At 52.7% G+C, this 27937-nt stretch overlaps 1 protein-coding gene across 10 annotated transcripts in view; it reads left to right on the plus strand.

The window, feature by feature from the left end:
- The first annotated feature begins 2850 nt into the window (after positions 1-2850).
- UNKL (unk like zinc finger) overlaps positions 2851-27937 on the plus strand; it is a 36824-nt gene continuing 11737 nt past the window's right edge. Inside the window, exons 1-9 of one of the 10 annotated variants that reach the window (XM_081297569.1) lie at positions 2851-2988; positions 4126-4335; positions 13346-13522; positions 14405-14538; positions 16813-16948; positions 18255-18372; positions 19609-19693; positions 20600-20685; positions 22241-22303. In XM_081297569.1, coding sequence (XP_081153695.1) covers positions 2906-2988; positions 4126-4335; positions 13346-13522; positions 14405-14538; positions 16813-16948; positions 18255-18372; positions 19609-19693; positions 20600-20685; positions 22241-22303 — 1092 coding nt within the window. In that variant the 5' untranslated portion in view covers positions 2851-2905. Of the gene's footprint in view, positions 2989-4106; positions 4336-13345; positions 13523-14404; positions 14539-16812; positions 16949-18254; positions 18373-19608; positions 19694-20599; positions 20686-22240; positions 22304-27937 lie in introns of those variants that run through there. The other 9 variants (XM_081297578.1, XM_081297576.1, XM_081297573.1 and 6 more) reach the window with 9 other exon arrangements.

Consider the following 27937-nt stretch of genomic DNA (forward strand, 5'->3'; position numbering starts at 1 on the left):
AAATGTGAAATAAATAAATAAAGAAAGAAAGAAAAAGAAACGGCTGGGACTGTAGCTCAGTAGTGGGAGTACTTGCCTTGTATGCAGAGGGCCTTGGGTTCAATTCCCATTCCTGGAAAAAGTTTTATTTTCAAGGGAGAGGAGGTTGACTAAATGGCCACGTCATGTAAGCTGCTAGGCAATAAGTAATGTTGGAAAATCCTGGTAGTGCTGTGCATTTGCTCCCCTCCCCATCGCAAAAAAAAAAAAAAAAAAAAAAGGGATACTACATTCACAATAAAACCCTGGTGGCTGGGCATGGTGATGCACATCTGTAATTCCAGAAACTCCAGAGGCTGAGGCAGGAGAATTGCAAATTCAGCCTCAGTAATTTAGCAAGATTCTGTCTCAAAAACCCCTAGTGTTACTTTATGTGTAAATATGTCACCATCCCAGATTTTAAAGAATATTCTTCAAAAGCATGGGAAATACTATTGGTGTTGTAACCTATCAATTTTCTTTGATGTCTTTCAAGAAGATGTCTTCTCCAGGAGGGACCTTCATTCAACAAAGTTCCTTTTTCTGGCTGTATGTGTGCTTCTTAGTTTACCTTCCTAGGCTCCTCAGGTTTTGCCCTTAAGTTTGAGGGCTTAGAGTTACCCCAGATATTTTCATCTGTGCATGTTCACAAACTGCAAGATGTTTGTTCCTCTGAGGAATCCTTGGGCCTTGCATGCTTCATTCTGCTTGACTTACTTTTTTTTTTTTTTTTTTGTACTAAGGATTGAAACCAGGGGCACTTACCACTAAGCCACATCCCCAGCCCTTTTTAAATATTTTTATTTAGAGGCAGGGCCTCACAAAACTGCTGATAGGTCCTAAGACTCTTGGATTACAGGCAAGCGCCACCGTACCTGCCTTGATTTGCTTTTAACATGTGTTCTTGATTTTTTTAAACCACTTAATTTCATTCAAGATTAAACTTTATATGTAAAGTTTGTAGAGTTAATAATTCATTTAGAAAAGTGAACATATAAAAAAGTTTTCTTGGGCTGGGGATGTGGCTCAAGCGGTTATCTCGCTTGCCTGGCATGAGTGCGGCCTGGGTTCGATCCTCAGCACCACATACAAATAGATATGTTGTGTCTGCAAAAAACTAAAAAAAAAAAAAAAGTTTTCTTGGTCTGAGTTTGTGGCCCAGTGGTAGAGTACTCACCTAGCGGCACTGGGTTCAATCCTCAGCACCACATAAAAATAAATATTAAAGCATTTTTTTTTTTTTGAGAGAGAGAATTTTTGATATTTATTTATTTATTTATTTTAGTTTTCGGCGGACACAACATCTTTGTTTGTATGTGGTGCTGAGGATGGAACCCAGGCCGGACGCATGCCAGGTGAGAGCGCTACCGCTTGAGCCACATCCCCAGCCCAAAAATAAATATTTAACATTTTTTTTTTAAAGAGAGAGGAGAGAGAGAGAGAGAGAACTTTTGATATTTATTTTTCAGTTTTTGGCGGACACAACATCTTTGTTTGTATGTGGTGCTGAGGATCAAACCCGGGCGCACGCAGCATGCCAGGCGAGCGCGCTACCACTTGAGCCACATCCCCAGCCCCCCCCCAAAAAAAAAATATATATATATATATATTTTTTTTAAAGAGAGAGTGAGAGAGGAGAGAGAGAGAGAATTTTTAATATTTATTTTTTAGTTCTCGGGGGACACAACATCTTTGTTGGTATGTGGTGCTGAGGATCGAACCCGGGCCGCACGCATGCCAGGTGAGTGCGCTACCACTTGAGCCACATCCCCAGCCCCCAAAATAAATATATATAAAAAAAAAAAAAAAGATATTGCCCGGTGCAGTGGCACATACCTGTAATCCCAACGACCGGGAAGGCTGAGACAGGAGGATCGGAAGTTCAGAACCAGCCTCAGCAACAGTGAGGCACTAAGCAACTCAGTGAGAGTGAGACCCTGTCTTTAAATAAAATACAAAATAGGGCTGGGGATGTGGCTGAGTGGTTCAGTGCCTCTGAGTTCCATACCTGGTACCAAAAGAAAAAAGTTACCAGCATGTGATAAATTTTAATTTACTGTGTTATTAGCATTTCAAAAAATAACTTACATACTTGGACAAATTATATTTGTATGTTATTCGGTGTCTGATTCTGATGTTGTTTACATATAGATCACTGTTCCCAGAAATGGAGTACATTAGTTTCCAGAGGGTCAGGACCCTTTGCCCTCGAGCTATTTCCTTTCTGGACAAGTCGCCAGCATAGAGTTTGCTGTTCAGTAAGAAACCCAAGCGACCCACCTGCCAAGGGTGCTTCCCTGTTTTATCTTGCATATAAAATGTCTCACGACGTGTATTTACGAATCAATGTATCGCAACCCTGGGCTCTCCCTCCTGAACTCTCCCACCTGGGCCCTCTGACCCGCCGCCGATGCATCCCTGCTCATCCTGTGCGCATCTGCCCCTTGATTGCCAGCTTCTTGCATTCCTGTTTTAGGAAGCAGCTCTACTGAGATGAAATTCATGTATGATTCAGTTCATCCATTTAAAGTACACAATTCCAAAATCTCCAGTATGTCGCAGGGGCGACCATCGCCACGCTGTGGTTTTAAACCTTTTCCTGCTAAAAGGAGCCATGTCCGCGAGCAGTCCCCGCGTCCCCGTCGCTCCCCTGGCGCCCCAGCCAAGCCCCGGATCTGCCCCGACCGACGGTGAGATCTCAGGTACCGCCACAGCTGCGTGCGCGTGCAGGGGTCGGTGTGCGGGGGCGCGACCCGCTGCGGGCGGACCGGGGCGGGGCCTGGGCGGGGCCGGCACGGCTGGGGGCGCGGGGGGCTCAGTGCGGGGGGGAGATCCGGGGGCGGGGGCGCCGGCGCGGCGCATGCGCTCTGCATTGTTTTGACTGAAAATGCCGTCGGTTTCGAAAGCGGCGGCGGCGGCGGCGGCGCTGAGCGGGTCCCCCCCGCAGACCGAGAAGCCGACCCACTACAGGTCAGTGCCCAGGCCCCCGCCCGCGCCGTCTGGATGCTGGCGCGCCGCCGAGGCGCAGGGAGCGGTCCGCGCGCGCCCGGCCGGGCCTGGGTGTCGCCACCGAGGTGCGCCCGCCGCCCGCGCCCCCGCCGCCTGGCCGGCGGCATTGAACTAAGGGACTGCGGCGGTCCACACTCGAGCGCCGGCGCCCGAGAGGAGAGGCGGCGCCCGGGGCCTGGGGTGGTCCCTGGCCGGGGCGGGGGCGCACGCCTGCGCTCGGGGTCCACGCGTCGCTGGCTGGGGATCGGGGAATAGGGCCTGGGTTAGGGTGCTGAGGCGCTCCAGGGCTCTGGATGGGCGCACGACTGTCTGCACGCAGGCTGCCGCTGACAGAAATCGAGAGGCGGCGCCCAGGATTTGGGGTGGTCCCTGGATTGTTGGCTGAAGGCCGCGCCTGGGGTCGCAGTGGGCATCTCGGCTCTGAGATCGCCGTGTGGCACCTAATGCTGAAGGTCGCATCTGCACTAGTGATGGGCAGCTTCGCCTGGTGTCTGGGGAGTAGCGCCTGGGGGCCATCTGGAATCTGAACGGGGAGGCGTGCCTAGGGTTGAGGATGGAGGACTGTGTGTGGGTCTGGGAAGTCGCGCCTGTGTTCTGGGGACCGTGCCTGGGACTGGAGAACCTTCCCAGGCGGGGCTAGGGTACGCTTCTCTGGGGTCAGCTGGGCTACGAGTCAGGGGCTTTGCGCCTGGGATTGGAACCGCGTTTGGGGTTTGGGAGTTGGCGCCTGGGGCCCGGGAACGCCCCCCCCCCCCCCCCCCCCGTGTTCAGTCACCTGGAGTCATATAGGCCTGGGGGGCGGGGAATGGGTGTGGGGCGTGTTGTGACTGGGATGGACCACTGCACCTCGGGTTCAGAACCGAGCTGGATGGGGATGCGGGGATCCTCTCTGTTGCATCTGCGAGTTGTGCCTGGGGTCGGAGAGTTCGCGCCCAGGCGGGTTGGGCCGCCTGGGATCATCTGAGCTCTGAGACGTGGTGGGAATCTGGGCGCCCAGTGAGGGTCGTGGCACCACCCCCAACCAGGCAAGGAACCTGCCCCTGTCCACGAGTCCGTGGGGCCGCCCACCGGCGACCGCAACGCTGTTTGTCTTTCCAGGTATCTAAAGGAGTTTAGGACGGAGCAGTGCTCCCTGTTTGTACAGCACAAGTGTGGCCAGCACAGGCCGTTCACCTGTTTCCATTGGCATTTCCTAAATCAGCGTCGGCGCAGACCACTCCGCAGGCGCGATGGCACCTTCAACTACAGCCCTGATGTGTACTGCTCGAAGTATGACGAGGCCACCGGCCTGTGCCCCGACGGTGACGAGTAAGTGGGCCCACGTGGGCACTGCGGGCCTGGACATGGCCTGGACGTGCTGTCAGCAGGCACCCAGGTTCTGTTCAGCGCCTGGTACCTTTGGAGGAGTTTACCCTGAAGTCTTCCAGTGTTGGGGTGGGTTTGGGTCAGTTGGGGAGGCATCCTGCGCATTTTAGGTATGACTCATATAGTTCAAACTGAATCCGCTTCACTTCTCCTTCTTGATTTCCTCCCCATTCTCCACATTCCTTCCTTAGGATCACCCCACAGTAGATGTGGCTTTGAGGTTTGGGATCATTTTGAGTAGTTGCTTTAGGTCAGAGTGTGTCAGAATGTTTGCTCACACTGTAGAAGGTGTGGGGAATGTTTCCTTTCTTACCTTTTACATGCTTAGTTTTTGTATGTGCCTAAATGGTGCTAAGGATTGAACCCAGGTGCTCTATCACTGAGCTACCTCCCCAGACCTTTTTATTTTATTTTGAGGCTGGGTCTCACCAAGTTGCTGAGGCTGCCCTCCAATTTGGGATCCTCCTGCCTCAGCCTCTTGAGTCCTTAGGATACAGGCTTGTATCACATGGTTACATGGGTACTTTAATTTTTAAAAAGTTAATAGGAAATTATTTTATTTGCAGACTGTTGTTTATGTAACAGTTTGAAAGTTAAAGAAATCAGAGTTTGTTTGGATTGATTTTTTTAATGCCTTTCCTAATGGTGTTATTAACAAATGTCTTTATTTTGAAATAGGGAAATAGGGAAAGTCCAAGCCAGGTGGTATGTTCCCATGAGGGTTTAAGGTGGTATTAGAAGGTGTGGCCTTCTTTTGTTTGGGGAAGGCAAGGGGTGGTCCATTCCTGACTGTAGGTGAGGTGACAGTCAGTCTTGAAGACTGCATCTCCTGACCCTTTGAAGGGTTTTGATTTTTGGGGTGCCCCTCTTTTGATGATAGCTCTCATGGTACAACACAGAGACCCATGTGTTATCTGTTTCCCTTTATTTAAAAAAAAAATAGTTACTTCCAGTGACTAGAAAGTAAACTTCAGTGTGCGTTATACTGGGACTTGAACCCAGGGCCTTGCACATGCTAGGCAAACCCTTTCTTAAAATTTTATTTTGAGACAGGATCTGGCTAAGCTGCCTAGGAACACTCCCTGCTCCCGCCAAGTGCTGGGGAACTAACCCAGGGTCTCACATTAGGCATTCTACCACTGAACCACATTTCCAGACCCCAGAATCATCCTGCCTCAGCCTTCTGAATTGCTGGGATTAAGGTGTGTACTACAGCACCAGGCTCCAGGAAGTTAAAAAAAAAATTAACTGGGGATTGAACCCAGGGGCACTTTACCATTGAGGTACATCCCTAGCCTTATTTATTTTTTTATTTTTATTTTGAGGTAGGGTCTCACTAAATTGCTGAGGCTGGCCTCTAACCTTCAATCCTCCTGCCTCCCTCTGCTGGGATTACAGGTGTGTGCCCCCTCACCCACCTAGAGAGTAAACTTGATATATGGTGATCATCTCATAAACTGTTTTTTTTTTTTTTTTTTTTTTTTTTTGTGTGTGTGTGTGTGTGTGTGGTGCTGGGGATTGAACCCAGGGCCTTGTGCATGCGAGGTAAGCATTCTACCAACTAAGCTATATCACCAGCCCTCATAAACTTTTTTAAAAAAATATTTTTAGTTGTAGATGGATACAATACCATTTATTTATTCATTTAATGTGAAGCTGAGGATTAAACCCAGTGCCTCACACGTGCCAGGCAAGTGCTCCACCACTGAGCCACATCCCAGCCCTCATAAATTCTTTAACACTGGCTGAATGTTTTTTAGTGGAACACCAGGTCATTAAACAGTTGCTGTTAACCTGCTAGAGTATCTGGCTCCACCTAGTTTAGATGGTGTTCTTCTAGAACTGTTTTATTTAATTGCTTTTTGAGCAGCTGCTTCCTGCAAATATGCCTTTAGAAAATAGGTGACTTTCTGTCTAAGGCCTAGGCTCAGTTTCTAATTGCCCAGCTCTCCTGGTCTCTTTGGGGCGCTAATGCCTGAGCCTGGAACTGGTATCTACTGGAGTGCAAAGACCAGGTCAGTACCTGGCTTGTCTGACTCCATCCAAAAATCAGGCCTGGGAACTCCTTGATTTTATTTCCTGGTGATGGTTTTAATGTAAAAAAGCCCCCCTTTGTGTGTATATGTATGTGTGGTATGTGTGCGCTACTGAGGTACTTGTGCACACTAGGCAAGTGCTGTATTACTGAGTTACATCCCCATCCCAGAGTGCCCTTTTACCAGCAGTTTTGGTTTCCAGATCTTGGATATCTTAGTGTTAATTCAGTCTTTTTCTGGGCATTTGGGTGGTGTCTAGTTCTTACTGGAATGAACAGTGCTGCAGTGGACACCTATCAAGAAGTTGTCAACATTAGCTGTGCTCAAAGAGTAATTTGATGACATGCACTTATTGCAGATGCATTAATATTCAACTGAAATGGCTTGAAGTTTATCACTGAGACACAGAAGTGGGACTAGGATGCTGGTTTGATGTGTTGGATGCATTCTGTGTGTTTTATTAAAGGTTTTGTTTCTAATTTTTGTTGAGTACATGAAATGACTTGCTTTATCCCTTCCAGAGTGTTTGACAGGCTGCCTCCCCTGGGACTCTCTCCTTAGTAATTACTGCTCCATCCACAGCAGAGGGACTTTCTCATCCCTGCACACATGGAATAGACAGTTTATCTCACTGAATTACATATTCTGGTTTCATAAGGTTGCCATGGAAATTGTAAATAGATAGTACCTTTCAGAGAAAGGGTGGGGCTTTTCTTTTATTTCAGATCATTAGTTCTTGAAATTTCTATCTTGGGCATATGTATTACTAACCTATTACTTTTTTCAGTACTGGGGACTGAACTCAGGGGCACTTTACCACTGAACTACATCCCCAGCTGTTTCTCATTTTTTATTTTGAGACAGGATCTTGCCAAGTTGCCGAGGGTCCTGCTAGGTTGCTGAGGCTGGCCTCGAACTTTTGATCATCCTGCCTCTTGAGTCGCTGGGATTACAAGTGCTCGGACACTGTGCCCCACCCAACCTATTATTTTAAAAACATGAATATGCATCAAAAAGCAAAGACCCCTCAGCTCGTGTCAGGCAAAGTAAGTGTTCTTGACACTGTCTGAGCACACCTTGGGGCAAGAGAGGGATGGGAACCCCAGGAGGGCTGGCACTCCAGTTGTCACTTGATTGGCAGTTCTGCTGTCACTTCTCAGTTATCCCTCCTCTTTTGGCACTCCCACCATCACCTCCACCATCACCCCCTTTTCTCAGTGGTCACCCTCTTTTACTCCTCCCTGTCATCCCTCAATGGTGCCTGGAGTGTCCTTCCACATACCCCTCGTGGGCACCCACCTCCGTCACTCCTGCTGTCACCAGTCACTCCCTTATTGTCGCCTCTCTTCTCACGACCCTCTTCATAGGGACCACCCTTGGGCTCTCCCACAGTCACCACCCAGCACCAGCCTGCTTTTGACCCTGCAGCCCCTCTGAAAGGTCTACATCCCCTTTGTTCTGGCGGACACGCCCCTTTCCCTGCGCGGGCCATGGTTGGCCGTCCCGGGTCACGTGTACTGACGCCCCACCCCCGTGGGAACCAGCCTCCCAGTGGCGCGAGGACCGCGTGGGCTGTGGGGCCGGGAACCGTGGGGCGCGAGTTCTGGCGAGGGGTCTGCGTTCCCACCGCGCGCCCCCATGTACAGGTGTTGCGCGGACTATAAGGAAAACGCCTCTTTTGCGGAAGTTTCTGGGGTCTGGCCACAGCTACAGCCGGCAAGCTGGGCCTTGGCCCAAGCGCCTGGCCCCCAGTCCCGAGCTGCTTCTACTCCGCACGCGGGTTTTCACACTGGAGCCCACGGTGGTTGGCACCTCCTACCTGCACGAGAACACGTGGGCACGCTTCGGTGAATGGCGGGTGCATTTTTTATTTTTTACCATACTGAAGATTGAACTACATTCTACAACTGAGCCACATCCCTAGTCCTTTTTTTTTAATTATTTTTTAAATATATTTTTATTTGTATATGGACACAATACCTTTATTTTGTTTATTTAGTTTTTGTATGTGGCGCTGGGATAGAACCCAGTGCCTCGTGCATGCTAGGCAAGCTCTCTACCACTTAGCCACATCCCTTGCTCTTTTAAAATATTTTATTAGAGACAGCTTCTCGCTGAGTTGATAAGTGCCTTGCAAAGTTGCTGAGGCTGGCTTTGAACTCATGATCCTCCTGTCTCAGCCTCTCCAGGTGCTGGGATTACAGGTGTGTGCCACAGTGCCCAGCTATCCCCAGTCCTTTTTATTTTTTAACAGAGGGTCTCACCAAGTTGCCACCACTGGCTTCATGGAACTTGCCATTTTCCTGCTTCAGCCTTCCAACTCACTGATATTAAAGGGCAGTGCTACTATTCCTGGCTTTTTTTGCTTTTTGCTTTTTTATCTTTTTTTTTTTTTTTTGTAATTGTAGATGGACAGAATGCCTTTGTTTTATTTGTTTATGTTTATGTGGTGCTGAGGATCGAACCCAGTGCCTCATGCATGCTAGGCAAGTGCTCTGCCACTGAGCCACAGTCCCAGCTTTGTTTTTTGCTTTTGAATAATTTTTGGTTCTGATCTATATAATTAGCAAAGGAACTGAGGGGCTCCTCCAGAGATCCATTGTAGTTTGAAAAAACTCAGATAGTCCCCAGCTATTGCAAGGTACAAAGTAACCCTCTTCCTTTTGTTAACCTTTCTCTTGCCATTGTCCCTAGGGGTGTGGACCACTAGAGCACCTTCAGTTTTTCCTGTTTTCAATAAAAATTGGGCTCAACCAGCCAGTGGAGCTCAACTTTTGCTGTTGGCACACAGGTCTGCCTCCTGTTTGGGGGCTCCTGCAGTGGAGTGGCCTTCTCTTCTCACTCGCCCTGCAGTGTAGCCCTCCCCAGGCTCCCCTGGTTTGACTTTTGGGGATCTGGAACAGGGGTGCCTTGTCTAGGTGAGCCTTGGCTCTGAGTAGACTGGAATTCACACGTGTAATTTTACAGGAACTGGTGAGAGGTCCTTGCTACTTTCTGAGTTTCTAAGAAAGACCTACTATTGGGGCTCTTACCATACTTGTCTTGCACCTAGTGTTTCTATGGAGAGACCTTTTTGTGTTTCATGTGACAAGTCACAGGACCTGAGGCTTAGATGAGAGCTGCATGCCCTGCAGGTGACTATGAGCCATGGTTGTGTAAATGAGGAAGCCAAGGGCAGGCCCAACCATAAATGTAATGTTTAAGAGAAGAAACACAGTCCTTTGGCTTAAGGGAATTACAAGGAGCCACCTTAGCTGGGATCTGTAATAAAGCTCCTGAGGCTGAAGTGTGGAGCCTCTGAGTGACAGTGCTCCAGTTCCTCCTACCCTGAGTGGAGCAGAGCTGGAGGAAGCTGGGGCTCAGCATGGCAGGTGCAGAGAGGGTGCTGGGGAGGTAAGGTGGTGCCATCTCAGGACATGCCCAGTTGATGTTAGGTTGGTTGATTGGAGCTAAAGTCTCTTGAGCCACAGTGACCAGAAAAGACTGTTAGGACTGTCTTTCCTAACTACACTGCCATAAAGACATGCTGGTGAGGGGTGTCCTTCTCATGCCAAAGCCAGAAAACTGCCTTGAGCACTGGAGACCAAAGGTCAGGGTCCTGCTTCGATGGTTCTGAATAAACACGCTCAAAGTAGCCCCCACCTTCCAGGAGCTTCCATACCCTGTGTCCCTCAGTAGCATCCCTAGAGTTTTCCCACCCCATCCAGAGACCCATTTGTGCTCTCTTTCCTCCATGCATGCATTTTCTGTCTGAAAAATGCAGAAGCATGTGTTCTGGCAATTTTTTCAGACTAGCCTCTCCTGTGAAGATCCCGTGTACACATTAATAAAACTCATATGCTTTTCTCTGGTTAATCGGCTCTTATTTTAATTGGGTTCCTAGGTCCAAAGAACCCACACAAAAATGTGAGGGGTGGGGGGGAACATCCTTCCCTAATCAGATCTGTGGGATCTGGGGCAAAGGTGGGCTTGCTGCAGGGCTGTGGCTGGTGAGAGGTCCCTGACCCACTGAGAAGAGCAGCCCCTGGAAGCTGGAGGCTGGGGGAGTGTGGGGCATGGGCTTATCCCAGGACCCTGTTGCCCAGCGTTCGAGAGGAAGGGCAGGTCTGAGATGCCCCAGCTCTCCCAAGGCTTGCCTTCGGCAGCTGCTGGGAGGCCATTCCTCCTCCTGTCTGTGCCTCTGCTTTTCTTGCCACTGCCCCTTGGTGTTGTGTGCTGTGTTTTAGCTGCCAGCTGTGCTTGTGCTCCTAAAGGCTGGGGCACCGTACTTCACCGGGTCCCTCAAAGCCCGGTGGCTCTCTCGCACAGTTCCTGGGAAGTTCTGATTGGCGGGCCCTCTGGGGAGTGTGGCACACACTGGCTTGAGCTGAAGCCTCCCTGTGCTTGATCAGACTCGCTGGGTGGGTCCGGGAACCCACCCTTGTTCTAGGTGAGAGTTTTTTGAAGGAAGTGGGCTGTTTGCTGTGCTCCTGGAGACTTGGCTGGAGTCCCTGTTCCTCCTGAGCTGGATCATGGTCCAGAGCATGGTGGCTGAGCTATGTCTGGTGGCACCACAGTGCCATGACATCAGCAGCTGTTTTAACCACAGTCTGGTCAATTTTGAGTGGGATTGAGATCACACCTGTCACCAGGACACCAGGGGCTCCCTCCTTCTCCTCCCTGGTTGTCCAGGGAGCAGGGGGCCACTCTTCCATCTTTTTGTGGTGGTTGTTGTTTTTTAATATTTTTTAGGTGTCAGTGGACCTTTATTATTTATGTGGTGCTGAGGATCGAACCCAATGCTTCACACATGCTAGGCAAGTGCACTGCCACTAAGCCGCCCCAGCCCCAGCCCCCTCAGCCCCAACCCCCTTCTTGCTTCTTAGATATCCCTGGGGCCAAGGTATTTTCTTTACATTAAAGGTCAGATGGGGGGCTGGGGATGTGGCTCAAGCGGTAGCGCGCTCGCCTCGCATGCGTGCGGCCCGGGTTCGATCCTCAGCACCACATACAAACAAAGATGTTGTGTCCACCGAGAACTAAAAAATAAATATTAAAAAAAAATTATCTCTCACTCTCTCTCCTCTCTCTCTCTCTCTTTAAAAAAAAAAATAAAGGTCAGATGGGGATACAGCTCAGTTGGTAGAATGCTTGCCTCATATACACAAGGACCTGGGTTCAGTCCCCAGCACCACAAAAATAAATAAGTAAAACCACTTAAAATAAATAAATAAATAAGCTTAAGCTCAAGTTAGGCAAAGTAGCACAGGCCTGTATCCCAACAACTTGGGAGGTTGAGGCAGGAGGACTCAAATTTGAGGCCAGCCTTGGCAATTCAGCAGCAACTTGTTTCAATATGTAGTTCAGAGGTGGAGCACTCCTGGGTTTAATCTCCAGTACCAAAACCAAAAAAACACAAAACAACCCTTAAGGTCAGCTCAAGCTTTGAAGTGGTGCAAGGAGCAGAGGTGCTGGCCCAGCAGAGGGTAGTGCCAGGTAGTGGGAGCCCCTCTGTGCTGGGGAGGGGAGGCCTCAGCCAGTGCTGTGGTTGCCATAGCAATGGTGTGGTGCAGAAACAGTGCCCTGAGCAGTGACCTATGAGAACCAGGAAGGGGTGTGGCTGGTGTGGTGCCAGCTCACACTGCAGGCTGATGCTGTGCCTGGCCTGCTGCCATCGGCACAGCAGGGCTGGCCGCCCCCCACCTCGGGCCTGCAGCAGCACATGAACGCCAAGCTGCCATTTCTCATCCTGTAGCATAGAGGGTTAGACAAGGTGTCCCCTGCCACACTCAGGCCTGCAGCTCTGTCCCTGGCAAGGTAGACATGGACAATAGTGAGAGGTGAAAATCCTTGTCCTTAAATTTGGGTGCTTGTGATGAGGACCCCTGCTTTCTCTGCCTTGCTCCTCAGGCCACTGGGGAGAAGCACAGGGCCTAGTCATGTCAGGGAAGGCCCCGCGGGAGCCAGGCTGGGAGGGAAGCAGGTCCTTCGCATGTTCCCTCTCCTCTCCTGTTTGCAAAGCTGTTCTGGTGGGACCAACCTGGAGGTGCCCAAAGCCCCTGTGCGTCACAAATGCTGGAACCTTCCAGATCATCTCTGCTCCTGCTCCACCCCTTCAGTGTGAACCCCATTCCCACACCCTGTCCTGCTGCAGGAGCTGCCTGTTGCATGTAGTCCCAGACCTGCTGTGTGGCCATGAGGGATGTATGGCATCACCCCATCTGCACTCCCCTGCTTCCCTCCCAGCCTGGCTCCCATGGAGCCTCTTCCCTGCCATGTGCTGGGCCCTGTGTTTCTCCCTAGGCCCCTTTCCTCTCTCCATCTTGGAGTCCCAAAGGCACAGGAGCCGGGACACAGGCCACCACCATTCTCAGTATGACTGGTCAGGGAAATGACATGACCTGAGTGCAAGGTGCAAACTCAAGTGTAAAGAATTCATCTAAAAGCTAAGAAGGAGCCGGACGTGGTGGCACACGCCTGTCATCCCATCAGCTCGGGAGGCTGAGGCAGGAGGATAGAGAGTTCAGAATCAGCCTCAGCAATGGCGAGGCAGTAAGCAACTCAGTGAGACCCTATCTCTAAAGAAAATAGAAAATAAGGCTGGGGATGTGGTTCAGTAGTCGAGTGCCCCTGAGTTCAATCCCCAGTACAAAAACAAAAAACAAAAAAAAAAACTAAGAAGGATGCTTTTCATGGAAATTCAACTTGCTCTTCTGTGCATAACCAAGGGTTTTGCCACAAGGGAGTGCTGAAGGGAAGGATCCCAAAATAGGAAAGCAGGTGCTCATTCCAGAACACAGCTCCTTGCAGTCAGACCAGATGTCTGCCTGGAGGAGAACGGAGTCAGCTGCTCCCAGGTGTTGAACAAGGTGGCAGCGAGGCTCAGGTTGTCTCCAGCCCACAGGAGCCACACGGAGTGCTTGCCCCTCTGCTTCCAGGTGTCCTTACCTGCATAGAACAACGGGGGACACAGAACGCAAGTACCACCTGCGCTACTACAAGACGGGCACATGTATCCACGAGACGGACGCGCGCGGCCACTGTGTGAAAAACGGGTTGCATTGTGCTTTTGCACATGGCCCCCTGGACCTGCGGCCGCCCGTGTGTGACATCAGGTGAGTGAGACCAGCTCACCTTTCTGTTGCTTCCAGCATCACTGGCCCAAAGCCTCTCTTTCTGAAGCCCAGTTTATGAGAAAATTGCTCTTCTCTTCAGACTTGGTGTTTCCCTCTGTATCCCATGGTGCTCAGCAGACAGGTCGTAAACTCACACTTGTGTGTGGGCTGCTGCAGGAAAGCCAGTCCTCCCTTTGTTAGTAATCCCTTTGGTACTAGGGATTGAACCCAGGAATGCTCTGAGCTGCATCTCCAGCCCATTTTGTTTTTTTTATTTAAAAAAAAATTTTTTTAGTTGTCAGTGGATCTTTATTTATTTATATGTGGTATTGAGAATCAAACCCAGGGGCTGGGGTTGTGGCTCAGTGGTAAAGCGCTTGCCTCGAATGTGTGAGGCACTGGGTTCGATTCTCAGCACCATATATAAATAAAAAAAAATCAAGGTCCATCAATAACTAAAATGAATAAATAAATAAAATTTAAAAAAAAGAGAATCAAACTCAGGGCCTCACACATGCTAGGCAAGTGCTCTATCACTGAGGCACAACCCCAGCCCTTGTTTTTTATTGTGAGACAGGGTCTTGGTAAGTTGCCCAGGCTGGCCTCAAACTAGCAATCCTCCTGCCTCAGCCTCCTGAGTTGCTGGCAAGTCCTTCCTAAACAAAGCACAGCCTTTGTGTGGTTAGGATTTGGGTTGGGACTATTGTCATCCCAGGAGAGAGCAGCCCCAAGGCTGTGGCGACCCCATCCTGAATGGTCCAGAGGCAGAATGCATGGAGTGGCAGCCCAGTGATTCTGGAGCTGAGCATTCTCTTGCCTTCCTCTCCCCATGAAAGGGCTTGGGATGCTGCAGAGCTGTGACCACTGTGCTGTTGGTTACAGGGAGCTGCAGGCCCAGGAAGCCCTGCAGAATGGTCAGCCTGGCAGTGGGGATGGCGTGCCTGATCTGCAGCCTGGGGTCTTGGCCAGCCAGGCCATGATTGAAAAGATCCTGGGAGAGGACCCCCGGTGGCAAGGTAAGCCCTTGCTGCTGCCTTCCACTTGGGACCTGCTTGGTTCATTTGTGTTTGTAAGGTGACATACAGGGTGAATTATACATATATATATAATTTTTTATAATGCATTTCAGTCTGATTAGTTATCTTTATTAATATGCAGATTGCCCCAATTTTGGCCAGTGGGAGCTTGTTCAATTTCTCCTGACGTCTTTAACACAACACTTTGAACATTGGTATCTTCATTGCTTTCTGATGCTGTACCCCAGGCTCTTCTTACTCATGCTCTGCCTCAGACCTAGAATCCACATAGGATAAGGATTGAGAACGCAGGACTGGAGCTCCACCTCACCATTTGAAAGTGAGCAGTTCAGGGCTGGGCTGCAGCTCAGTGGCAGGGTGTTTACCTAGCATGTGTGAGGCCGTTTCCATCCTCAGAGCCACAAAAAATAATTAAAAAAATAAAGTGGCATTTAGTGCACTCACAGTGTTGTGCCACTACCCTTTAGTTCCAGGATGTTCTCGTCACCTGGAGGTGCATGCCCATGAGCCTGCCGCCTCCAGCCCTGGCACCACCAGCCTGCACCTCTCTCTCCCAGGGTCTGCCTGTTCCAACATGTAATATGGGTAGTGAAGTTCCTCCATTTATTTTGGCACTAGAGATGGAACCCAGGAGCACGCTACCATGGTGCTACACTCTCAGCCCTTTTTTCTTTTCTTTTCTTTTTTTTTTAGTTGTAGGTGGACATAATACTTTTAATTAATTTATTTATTTTTATATGGTGCTGAGGATTGAACCCAGTGCCTCAGACGTGCCCAGCAAGCGCTCTACCACTGAGCCACAGCCTCAGTCTCCCTGCAGCCATTTTTATTTTATTTTGAGACAGGGCCTTGCCGCCATACCCACAGGCCAGCTGAGGCTGCCCTGAATTTGTGATCCTCTTGCCTCAGCCTCTGAATAGTTGGGATGACAGGCATGCCTTGCTCCTGCTGGCAGCCGAGTCTCCTTGAGTTCTGACAGTCCTCCCCCTTGCGCAGCCGAAGCTTCCTGTGCGTGGCTGATGCTCTGGAGCTGCAGTGCGGGTTCTCTTCCTCCACATGCATTTCTTCCCTGGAGGAGCAAGTGGCTCGCTGCTGTGAGTCCAGGGGTAAATCAGTAACTGTATTGTGGAGGCTTTTCCTGATCCCCTCCCAACTCTGCCTCCTCCCTGTAGCTTCCCTCCCCCTGGACTTTGTGGGTTCAGCTCCCTCTTTAATTCAAGGGCAGTGCTGACAGGCTGTGGCCTCAGGGCACATTGAGGATATTGGGCAGGGAGCAGGGATACCTGCTCTGCATCCCAGAGACCCTCCTCTGTGTCCCAAAGGTATTCCTGCACAAGTCTGTCCCCAGATCAGAGATGGATGCTGGAACTGAGCTCTGGGGGCCAGGCTGTGGCCTGAAGCCATGCCTGGGTCTGCTTGCCTGGTTCCTTTTGTGTTCTGCTGTCAGCTGCCCTGTGGGCAGAACCCTGACTCCAACTCCAAGTGGACACCTAGTCTAGTCCCTTGGGTGGGAGGTGATGGGCCCCACATGGCTGTTGGATAGGCTGGACTCCAGTGGGAGAGACTCAGGCTAAGCAGGAGGAAGGAGAGAGAGGAGGTGGCTTCCAGAAACCTTCACCCAGCACTTACTGCTTTTAAATGACTCCTGGCTTTTTTTTTTTCCTTTGAGATAAAATTTGCATGCCATAAACTCGATCGTTTTTTTAAAAAAGTACATGTTATTTCTTAGAGCAGTTTTAGGTCCACATTTTCCCTGTGCTCCCTGCCCAACTGCCGGCCGCAGAGTGGATCGCCTCCCACGGCCGCCATACCCACAGGCCAGCACATCCTGGCACCTGAGCTGGGTTCGTGTTAGGGCTAACAGCAGCATTTCAAAGGGCCCACGTCAGTTGTTCTTAGCACATTCCCATGACCATCACTTCTGTCCGCTTTGAACAATTCCCCTCACTTGGAATCCTAGGCCTGCTACAGACCCTCCTGCCCTCCCTAGCTGGGGCAGCCGGTCATGTGTCTGCCTCTGCGTTTCCCTGTTCTGTGCACCTTTATGCATGGGGTCTCAGTGTGGCCCCACAGCTGGCTTCTCCCCCTCCGTGTCCTTGGACATTCTCCTTGCATGGGTGTCGGTGTCTGGCTCCTTGTGGCTGAGTGATGTTCCGTCACGTGGATGGACACATGGGCCACTTGGCTACCTTGCTGTTGTGCTCGTGTTGCTGTGGGCACGTGGGGCCAGGGATCTGTGCGTCTGTGTTTCAGACACCAACTTTGTGCTGGGCAGCTACAAGACTGAGCAGTGCCCTAAGCCACCACGCCTGTGCCGCCAGGGCTATGCCTGCCCACATTACCACAACAGCAGGGACCGCCGGCGGAACCCCAGGAGGTTCCAGTACAGGTGAGCCAGGCCAGGCCCAAGGACGCTGGCCTGTTTTGCAGGTGTCGCACCTGTTGGGGCCCTTCAGGTGCACGTGCATCCTGTGTCAAGCCCAGCTGCTCCCAGTGTCTGGGCCCCTCGCCACCCTGCGCAGGTACAGGGGCATGTGGCCGATCCTCTCTGTCCCTGCTGTCACCTGTTGCTCTGTGGGGGGTGGGTTGCCTCCTCACTGCTCCCACTCTGGGAGTGCCTGCAGTGAGGGTGCGTGCAGCAGCTTCAGCCCTTGGGAGAGGAAGATGTCTTGAGGTGGGGCTCGTTGGAGGCAGGATGGAGGCCCAGGAGGTGGGTTCTGCCTCAGGGCTGGCAGTCAGAGCGCTGGGTCCTTGAGGCTGGCCTAGCGCCCCCCTGCCCTGGCCTGCCTGTGAGCTTGGGTCCCACCTGGACCTGGGCACCGGGCGGCCCTACTGTCTTTCCAGGCCAGGCTGCCTTCTTCCAGCCGCCCTCCCAGTGCCTTCCCCACTCCTGGCCCCACGGGCGTCTGGGCCGCTGAACCTTCCTGGGCCTGCCTCCAGCCCCATTGCCCATGTTCAGCCTCTTTCTGCAGAGTGCCCTCTGGTGATAGTCGGTGCCCCTGCATGCCCAGGAGAGAGAGGGGGTTGGCTTATGGTTCGTTGCTCTTCCCCAGTAGCTCAGAGAGGGACTTGAACATAGAGCCACAGAGCGGCCATCCTAAGCTTTGGCCGCCTGCCCTCCTGAGAAACTGTGCATCCCCTCGTGGGAGGGGTGGAGGTCATGAAAGAAAAAAGGAAAGGTCTCCGGTGGGAGTTTTCCATTAAGTCCAAGTAAGTAGCAGTGAGGTGCGCTGACCAGAGGGCGCTCCAGGGGGCGAGGCCCTGGTACCTTAGCTGTTTGCTTAGGATTTTCAAGTGGAGGGATCAAAATTCTCAAGACTCGGGGGCTGGGGTTGTAGCTCATGGCAGAGCACTTGCCCAGCATGTGTGAGGCACTGGGTTTGATTCTCAGCACCTCATATAAATATATAAAATAAAGGTCTATCAACAACTAGAAAAAAAAAATATATATATATATATAAAATTCTGAGACTCCACTCTGGAGCAGCGGCATGAGCTGGCCCAGCAACTTCCCGGGCCTTTCATGCTGGCTTGGTGGGATTCCGTGGGGAGTGGACAGGCTCCCGTCCTCCTTACTGGCTTCAGGTTGGTACTTTTCCTGATTTCCTCTGTCCCAAAGCAGGGCAGAAGCATTGCAGGGACACTCTGCCCTCCGCCCAGGAGACATGTCCTCCAGTGACTGCCCTTGTCTCCAGGTCCACACCCTGCCCCAGTGTCAAGCATGGGGACGAGTGGGGGGAGCCCTCACGGTGCGATGGTGGGGACAGCTGCCAGTATTGCCATTCCCGCACGGAGCAGCAGTTCCACCCGGAGGTAGGTGCCAGGGCAGGGCCTGCCCCCTGGCTAGGGTCATCCATGGCCTGGGAAGGGAGAGGTGGGGCGACTCCCCTCTGGCTGCCTCTGGGGTCCCTGAGACTACCCTTGGGTTTGTGACTCACTGGAAGGGCCCAAGACTCAGAGAGCCTGTTGGTCCACAGTATGCTTCTTAAGAACACGGATTAAGGGGCTGGAGCTGTAGCTCAGTGGTAGAGCGCCCGCCTTGCATGTGTGAGGCACGGGGTTTGATACTCAGCACCACATAAAAATAAATAAAGATGTTAAAAAAAATAAATTAAAATCAGTCAAGAAAGATCCACAGGGCCCACAGGCCCACGGCTGCACCCTGAATCCTGGGTGAGTGACCTGCCCAGCTCGGCCCATCCCCAGGGATGTGGAGGTCACCTAAGTGGGCAGGACATGGCCTTTGGAGTCCCTCAGGGGTGTTTGGCCCTGGCCTGCTGATTCACCCTTGCTGCCCCGTTGCCAAGCAGAGCACACTTGCGTCTGTGTTAAGAAGAACCCTTCAGGGCCCTGAAACTGGGAGTGCAGGCAGGCTGGGGAGCAAAAGGGCAATGGGTGGGCATTGCCAGTCCCTTTCCTTCCCTGAGCAGCAGCATAGGACCCTGTGTTGCCCCCAGCCCTGAGGGTGAGACTCAGCTGAGCGAGGCGGCCATGGGTCTGGAGTGGAAACACCTACTGCCTTCCAGGAACTGAGCTTGGGTCCCTCACAGGACACATCAAGTGCAGTGCCATCTGCCTGAGATTTAGCAGACAGGGTCACAAGAAAGGCCTTGCAGGCACACACCCCTGTGAAAGCTCTCAAGGAGGAGGGGCTTCAGGACCAAGGATGTCAGCTTCTGTCACTAGAGAGGAAAGGTTTATTCTGTCAGCTTTGGAGATGTAGCCTAATCGGGGCCCAGTAGTGGGCAGCATGCCAATGGGAGCCATGGCCAAGCAAAACCACTCACCCAGAGGCCAAGTGGGGGGAGCTGAGGACCTCCCACCAGACCCCGTCCCAGGTTCTACCTCCTGCCAGCAGCACCTCTCTGGGGACCACACCTTCTAACATGTGGCCTTGGGGAAATTCCAGATCTAAAACATAGCCGGGCATCCACACCTGCCCTGGGCATCGTCATGGTGTGATCTGGAGTCTCCTTTGTGCTGTGATGGTGTCAGCTCTGGTCTCACGGAAGCCCAGATCTAGTCCAGCCTCAATGCTTTGTTTTCTAGATCTACAAATCTACCAAATGCAATGACATGCGCCAGACCGGCTATTGCCCAAGGGGTCCTTTCTGCGCTTTTGCACACGTTGACAGTGAGTACACAGCTGAGGACAGCTGGGGCTGCACACGCACGTGCCAAGGCTCCCGGGGCCTTGCTGGAGTTTCAGGCCTTCCAGAGCAAGCTCGAGGCCTGCAGAAGCAAAGCGGGGCTCAGCACTGGGTCGGGGGCTGGGGGCATGTGGAGGCGCCCACTCAGGTTCCCAGGGTGGAAGCCAGTCAGCACTGTGTGAGCCCAGCACCCTGTCTTCTGCGCTGCTGCTGGTGGGCACTATGAGAAGCCCAGGAGGTTCCCCGTCTCCAGGCCTGCTGGGCCCCCAGCTGCCTCCTGGGGAGCCAGGTCCTTTTACCATGCACTGCTGTTCACCGCTTCCCTGCACCTTGCCCTGAGCCTACCGTGCTGCTGGGGCTCAGTGGCTGTGTCCTTGTGGAAAGGGTGTCTGTCCACCCCAACCTCAGGAGACCCTGGGCTTGGCAGCTCTTCTTGTTCGCTCTTGTGTGTTGTTTTCTGCGGTTCTCGGGGTTGAACGCAGGCCTCCAGCATGCTAGGCAAGTGCTCTGTCACAGAGCTACATCTCCAGCTCGCCTGGTTTAGTTTTTCTAAAGATTTAGTGACACTTAAGGTGATTGGCATAAGGTGGGGCAGCAACGCTGTACAGGAGCCCAGTTGTGTCTGTGTCTCTACGTTTCTGGGCTCAACCCAGGCACCTGCCACTGAGCCCCTTCCACCCCTGTTCCCACCTGTTCCTTTGGTGTTAACATCCTTAAAGGCCTGAGGCCCGAGGGCAGGGCCTGTTGCTGTCTTGCTGTCCATCCTGTAGGAGGATGGTTGCTACTGACCAGTGTGCATTCAGCCTTACCTCACGGGAGCCCATCACCCCATGTGTGTGGAGTGTGCAGCCAGCAGCTCCTCAGTGCCCGCTGCTCCTCTTTCTTGGCAGAGACCCTTGGGACCGCAAGCGGCTGGGGCTGCCGCGATCTCAACTCCACCCACAGCACCTTGGCCCACAGTGGCCAGCCTGGAAATGTAAGTGGATGGCACTGGGAGAAGGCCTCATGTCGTTGGGTGCAATTGAACTGTTGGGGATAGAGATGGACATGATATCTGGGCCATGTGGCTGAAAGCCCAGGGAGTTGGTGGCTTCTCCTGCCCACACGCTCGCCTGGGCTGGCAGGGCAAGCCGCCTGGCTGTGGCCGTCCTTAGCAGGCCCACCCTCTCTGGTCTCTGCGTAGCCCCATGGGTGCCATCAGGAGCCTGGGTGGGGGGAGATCTTTAGCAAACTGTGTGGTCTGGGGTGGCATCTCGCCCCATCACCGCAGTGTCCTGGGTGTTGTATGAAGGGGGTCTTCTACCTAGAGAGAAACCGCTGCAGTCTGTGGAGGACAGACCCCGTGGTGGCCACCTACAGTCAGTACAGGATTAAAACCCAGTCTCATAAATAGAGCAGAAAGGCCTGGGAGTGGCTCAGCAGTAGGGCTCTTGCCTAGCATGCATGAAGCTCTGGGTTCAGTTCTTAGCACCAAAAAAAAACAGTGAAGATGATCCAGGTACAGCTCAGATAGAGGCTGGCCTAGCCCGTGGAGGGCCTGGGTTCTGTCCCTAGCACTGCATTAAAAAAAAATAGAGCAAAACCTGCCGCTGGCTTCCGAGACCTGCTGGGATGTGGGAACCCCCCAGCTCGCTCAGTTACGCTGCTCTGCTTGGCACACATGAGTGGCCGGCTTTCCAGAGTGCGGAATGTGGGTGGACCCTGGGTGCCTGATCCTCTGCAAGCCCTGCGCCACACCCCATCCTAGCGATGTCTACCCCGCAGGTACTACGACTTCCCCCTGAGCTGAGCTGCAGAGGGGTCTGTGGGTGAGCTTGGGGGTCACCCTCCATCATGGCCTCTAGTACCTTCTCCTGCACTGGGGTCTACAGGTCGCGCACATTGAGGGAGGACCTGGGGCCCCTCCCTGGAGTGTAAGCACCCATCTTGGGCAGCAGGGATCTCCACCTGCAAGGAGGGTTGGAAGTCAGTGTCTCCTGCATGGTCTGTGCTTTGGGGCCTGGGCTGCTACCAGCACTCCCATACATATGGCCTTACTTTAGCTATGTCATGGTGCTGTGAAGCCCTCCCCCCAGAGACAGTGGCCATGGCAGGCCTCTGCAGGGCTGCCTCAAATGCCCACCACAGGTGCCCTCCGGAAGCATAGCTGGGCTGATCGTGGTCAACACCTATCCTCCTGTGTAGGGTCAGACCCAGCACCCCTTGCACGAGGCAGACCCCAAAGGTCTTGGGGTCCAGCACCACAGCATCTTTCTCCTCCTACCACCAGTGCAGGGAATGGAACCGAGGGGCGCCGTATCCCTGAGCTCCACCCCCAGCCCCTGTTCTTCATTTGGGGCTGTAAAAACTCGGCCCTTTACGGCACAGCTCTGTGGCCTAGCCCTTGGAGTCCCTGGGGTTCCAGAGAGCCTTTCTGCCCCACCAGGCTTTGAGAGCTGGCATTTTCAAACCCCCAGTGAATCTTACATTTGTGTCTGTTTCAGTCCTTGCTCCCTCCCTGCCTTTCCCACACCAGGGCTTTTCTGTTGCAGCCAAAGCGCAGAGACCTGCTTACCGAAGGCAGTCAGAAAGCCGGGGAGCCCGAGAGCAAGCAGGTACAGCCTGAGGGTGCACGCGGCAGTCAGTTTGTTTGCTCACTGGTTAATGTCTGTTCTAGAATTTTCTTCTTATCTGTCTCTATGTGGCCTTTGATTTGCTGTTTAAAAACATTTGTATGGTAGCTTGAAAACACCACCACCAAACCCCCTGACATTTTCTGTTGGGGGAATCAGGTGCCATCAGAGCCCCTTGGTATCAGTCAGTTGCAGCATGTGACAAAGTGACAGAGCACCACAGATGGAGCAGCCCATGCTACAGAACTTTAGGACTCTCAGTCCTGGAAGCTGAAGGCTGGAGGCTTGAGTCCGAGGGCAAGGCACGGGCTGGCTGCTTCCTGCTGAGCCCTCTTCCTGGGCTTGGGGACACTGTCCATGTCCTCGTGCACTTGACCCTCTGTGTGTGCCTGTTTCCTGATCCTCTCTCATTAGAACCCCAATACATGAGGACTAGGGCCCCCCATATGGCTTCACCTTACCCTAATAATGACCCTGTTAGCAGGTCACGTGCAGATTCCTGGGAGCTAGGACTCCTGAGTATGGAGCTGGGGTTCGCCATTCAGCCACGCTCTGCCCTCACAGGCCTGGCTTGGTCCCTGGGAGCAGACCTGGGCCCCTCCTAGGGACTTTTCCGCCTGGGGCACCTGTCAGTGTGTCCCCTGAAGTTCCTCTCGCCCTCCTCGGGAGGCTGTGGCGGGCCTTGGTGTCCTTAGCCCCAGGCCTCTCCTGCACAGCTGACGTTGGTTCAGACCCAGTTGCTTGTGCTGAAGGGACATTTCCTGACACCACCTCCTGAGGACTCAGGGACGTGGTCTCCTTTACTGTGAGATAGCAGTGGGCGCTGTGGGGGGGTTCTAGGGTAGCCTGGCCTCTGAGTTCTTTGTGGCCCAGGGCAGCTGGTGGCCGCTCCGTTTCCTGCCTGTGTGCCTTGGCTTGGTCCTCAGCGAGGCATGTCTTCCTCCTTGGCCCTGATGCCCTCTGAAGCAGCCGTGGGAGGTGCACGCTGGCCCGCTGCCTGCACTCCTGTGCAGTGGCTGGCCGGCACCCTCTTCCCACAGCTCAGATGGACCGCGAGCATTTTTTAGCCATCAGGTATTTTTCTTTTTCTTGGGGATACTGAGAGTTGAAGTTGGGTGCTTTAGCACTGAGCCACATCCCGGCACTTTTATTTTGAGATGGTCTTTCTAAACCAGGCTGGCCTGGGACTCGTGATCCTCTGCCTCGGCCTGGAGGACCTGGCTGGCAGGCATGGGTCTCTGCGCCCCCCACCCCTCCAGCCTTGTTGCGCAGGTTCTGTGTATACTGCTGGGATTTGTTGTTGCATGTTCCTACATGCACATGGGACACAATGTAACAGTTTGGCAGTACCACTCCCCAGCACTCACCCTCCCTCCTCCCTCCACCTCTTGGTCCCTTTCCTCTGCTGATCTCCCTTTGATTTTCATGAGATTCACCCCCCCCACCTTCTATTCCTTTTTCCTCTTTGGATATTTTTTTGAATGAAAGTAAATACCTTGATTCATTTGTTGGTTGTTTTTTTTTTTTGTTTTTGTTTTTGTTTTTGCTCTCAGGGTTGAACCTAGGGTACTTAACCGGGAACCACATCCCCAGCCCTTTTTATTTCTTACTCTGAGACAGTATCTCAATAAATCGCTGAGGCTAGCCTTGAACTCACAATTCTCCAGCCTCAGCCTCCCAAGTTGCTGGGATGACAGGCATGTGCCACTGTGCCCGGCTATAGTGTTTTGTTTTGTTTTAATGTATATGTTTTAGATATAGATGGACAGAATACCTTTATTTAATTTATTTATTTTTATGTGGTGCTGAGGTTTAAATCCAGGGGCTTCAGCATGCCAGGTGAGCACTCTACCACTGAGCCACAGCCACAGCCCCCAACCATGGTGTTTTTTATATGTCCATCATATATTCAGTGGACTCCAGTACAGCATAAACATAACTATATGTGCGCTGGGGAAACAAAATTTCCTGTGACTTCGCCGTGACTTGGGGCCTTTCTGGGACTTTGCTTCATAGCGGCATCTGGAGCTCAGCACACAGTGTTTGGATCTCTGAGGTCCCCTGTGCTTCATTACTTACTAGCTAAAGGGAAGCTCTGAACCACATTTACAAAAATTAGCAGGACAGTTGAAAGTAAAATACGACTTAATTTAGTTATATTGTGATTTTTTAAAAAGCAGAGTAAAATCAACATGGCATTAAGAATCTGAAATGTGAAATGTTGCCAGTAAATGCAGTCAACAAGCCCACACTCCTCTATCTTAGGTCCTGGGGGAGCCGGGCTGGGGCCAGCTCTCACACCAGCCCCAGGCTTGGGCAGGAAGACCCTCAAGGTCACTGCTCTGGGTCCAGCTGCCGCTCTCTGGGCTGTGTCGTCGGAAGCGGGCAGGGCCCAGCGGCTCTTCCTGCTTGTTTGGGCCCAGCGGCCTGGCCTGGACAGCTGTGTGGCATGGGTGCCCCTGTGCCATCTCTCACCTGCACCCAGAGTCCCACTCTGTGCCTGCCCAGAGCTGCCAGACAGGAGGGGGTTCCCACAGGGGCCTCAGGCAGCATGGCAGTCTCTAAGCTGTTGTGGGGCCTCTGGTCACAGAAAGGCTAGAGTGTCAATGGCCCCTAGGTCAGCCTCTGAGACTCTCAGGTGGACAGCATGGACTGTGGCTCCCTGGATGCCTGTCCACATCAGCCCTGCCACGGCTGGGAAGGCGTTTTCCTCCCTGTGACCCCTGTCTCCTCTGTGTTTCATGCAAGTCCTTATGTCCCTGCCCCCATCAGTTTCTGGGGCCTCAGCCATCTGTTTGGGTAGGGCTCAGGGGAGCTCTTTGTCCAGCCCACTCCCCAGTTGCCATCCCCCTTCCTGACACCTCCTTGCCTGGGCAGTGCCACCTGCAGCCTCAAAAACCCCTTGTCCATGGGCCTGTACTGTAGCCATGCTGGCATGCAGGATGCACAGAGCACAATGACCTGGTGTCACTGTGGAATCAAGGTGTGACCACCCAGCAGCTGCATCCACAGGGCCTCTGCTGACATTCCATGCAGACTTCTGAGATACTGCCAGTGATGTGCCAGGACCCACTTGGGGACTCAGATTCGTATCCCAGAGGCTGTGGGGTCTGCATCTCTGTGGTGGGGGCTGAGCCTGCACGCCGTCTCCGCAGCCCTGGGAGGCAGCACACACGTCAGGCTTGCGACCCTAAGCTCCTCACAGACTCGTTTCCTAGCTAACATGCAGGCTCTTCAGAGAGTCACCTCAAGTCACCATCCAGCTCAGCCCCGGTGGGCATTGCTCCTCTGTAGCCTGACAGGACCCAGAAGTGAATGGAGAAGCTTCCAACCCTGGGGTTAAGAGTGGCTCCTCAGATGTGACCCCAGAAGCACCAGTGAGCACAGAGTGGTGTAGGTGTCATCAGAGTGGAAGAGCTTTTGTGCACAAAAGGACTGTCCACCAGAAAGCAACCCCAGGGGCAGGGCACATCCCCAGATGTGGACTGGATGAGGGCCACAGGAAGCAGCTTCACAGCAACAGAAACAACAGCCTGAGTAACATGTCAGCCAAGGACCTGAGCATATGTTTCCCCAGGAAAGACACTGGCCTGGAAGCATGTGGCAAGGTGCTCAGCCTTGTGGGGTCAGGGACTCGGGGGGACTGGGGGTGTGCTATGGTGCAGCCACTGGGAAATGGCACAGGGTCCTCAGATATTAAAGGTGGAGATGCATGAGCTGCAGTTCCCCATGAGCATGCACCCAGAAGAGCAAGAGCAGGGCTGGCATGGCATCCACACCCACGTCCACAGCAGCACTGTCCACATGGACCAAGATGTGGAGATGACTCCAGCATCTGCTGGTGGATGAGTAAAATGTGGTCTGTCCATACAGTGGAATATTATTCAGCCTTCAAAAGGGAGGAAATATGGATGAAGTTGAGAGATGGAATTAGCTTGGCCTGTCATAACAAAATACAACACACGGGTTGCTTTATTTTTTTTTATGTTTATTTTAAGAGAAAATCTTTTTTTTTTTTTTAGAGAGAGAGAGAGAGAGAGAATTTTTAATATTTATTTTTTAGTTATCGGTGGACACAACATCTTTGTTTGTATGTGGTGCTGAGGATCGAACCCGGGCCGCATGCATGCATGCCAGGCGAGCGCGCTACCACTTGAGCCACATCCCCAGCCCACACAGGTTGCTTTAGATGACAGATGTTAATTTCCTTACTGCTCTGAAGTCCAAGATCCCATCTCCATTGTGTGTGCATCCTGAGGCCCTGCCTCTCTCATCAGGACAGTTGTGCAGGGGCGCCCCATACCCTCATCTCACCTAGCTACTCTTCACAGGCTAGTAGTTGCCTTGGGGGTGTCCACAGGGAATTTGGGTGGACACCTCAGTCTCAGAAGGACGTCATGCTGAGTGAAATAAGTCAGCCTTGGAACCTGAGGTCTTCGGGCAGCTGTGCCTGGGGGCAGGAAGAAGAGGGGAGGTGGGCGATGGGAACCCCAGTCAGGGTTTTGGGGGCGAGCTGCAGCTGGGCGGGGGTGTGCAGGGTGCTCAGCAGTGCAGTGACACCACCACAGGGTGCATGTGGAACAGTCAGGGTGGCAGATCTTGCACTGTGTGTATTGCACCACAAAAAACAAACAAAAAACCAGCAGATAAAGCCCATGTGAGGAGGAGGGATCCCTTGGCAGCTACTCCCTGGCCCCAGCCTGCTGTTGAGTCCTGTTGAGGGGACCCTGCCCTTGACACTGCTGCTTTGGGAAGAGGACAGGTGTGGGTGTTCTTGTGGGTGGGGCGGTCTCCTGGCATCTCGCAGGGCTTGGAGTCAGCAGGTACTTCCCTGCTCCCAGCAGGCTCAGCAACATGGGCCTCTTGGGCCCCTCAAGTGGGGCAAGTGTTCTACCGCGCAGCTGCCCCCAGCCTTTGTGGTTTTTCTTTTACTTTTCTCTCTTTCTTACATAACGAGGGAGGGATGGAACCCAGTTGTGCATAACCACGAAGCCACATCCCCAGCCCTTTATTATTATTGTTATTTTGTAATTTCGAGACCAGGTCCCGCTAAGTTGCTGAGGCTGGCCTTGAACTTGTGATTCTCCTGCCTCAGCTTCCCAAGTCACTGGGATTACAGCTGGCCACTGCACCTAGCAGGCTTGTCTTAGCTAATGAAACCCCCTGTGATCTGAGCTGTTGCACCACCACCTGGTAACTTTTCCTGCTATTTTGAAGCAAAGTCCCGGCTGCATTGGGTTCTAACTGCAGAGGGTCGGTGTGACTGGCCCTGACGTGGCCGGGGTCTGTGGCCACTGTAGTGGACACAGCCTTGCACTCTGCTTGGTCCTCATCATGGCGTCTTGTCTTACGTGGAGTGTTCTCTGTGTGGCCAGGTGCCTGGTGGTGTGCTTTTTACCTTCTACCCATCTAATGGCTGTGGCTTGGCTGGGTCTCCCTTTCTCAGGGGAAGAGGTCACAGGATGGTGCACATGGCTCTCTATTTACATCCCCAGGCATTATCCTGCATGCATGCAGGCCCAGGCCATGAGAGTGGGGAGGGGTGGCCCCCCAGCCTGGCCTCCACTGCTTCTGCACCTGCTGGAGCTAGGCCCACCTGTAGGCTTCTTTGAAGCA

This window comes from Spermophilus citellus (genome assembly GCF_964194105.1).
Source record: "Spermophilus citellus genome assembly, chromosome: 6".
Classification (NCBI taxonomy): Eukaryota; Metazoa; Chordata; class Mammalia; order Rodentia; family Sciuridae; genus Spermophilus; species Spermophilus citellus.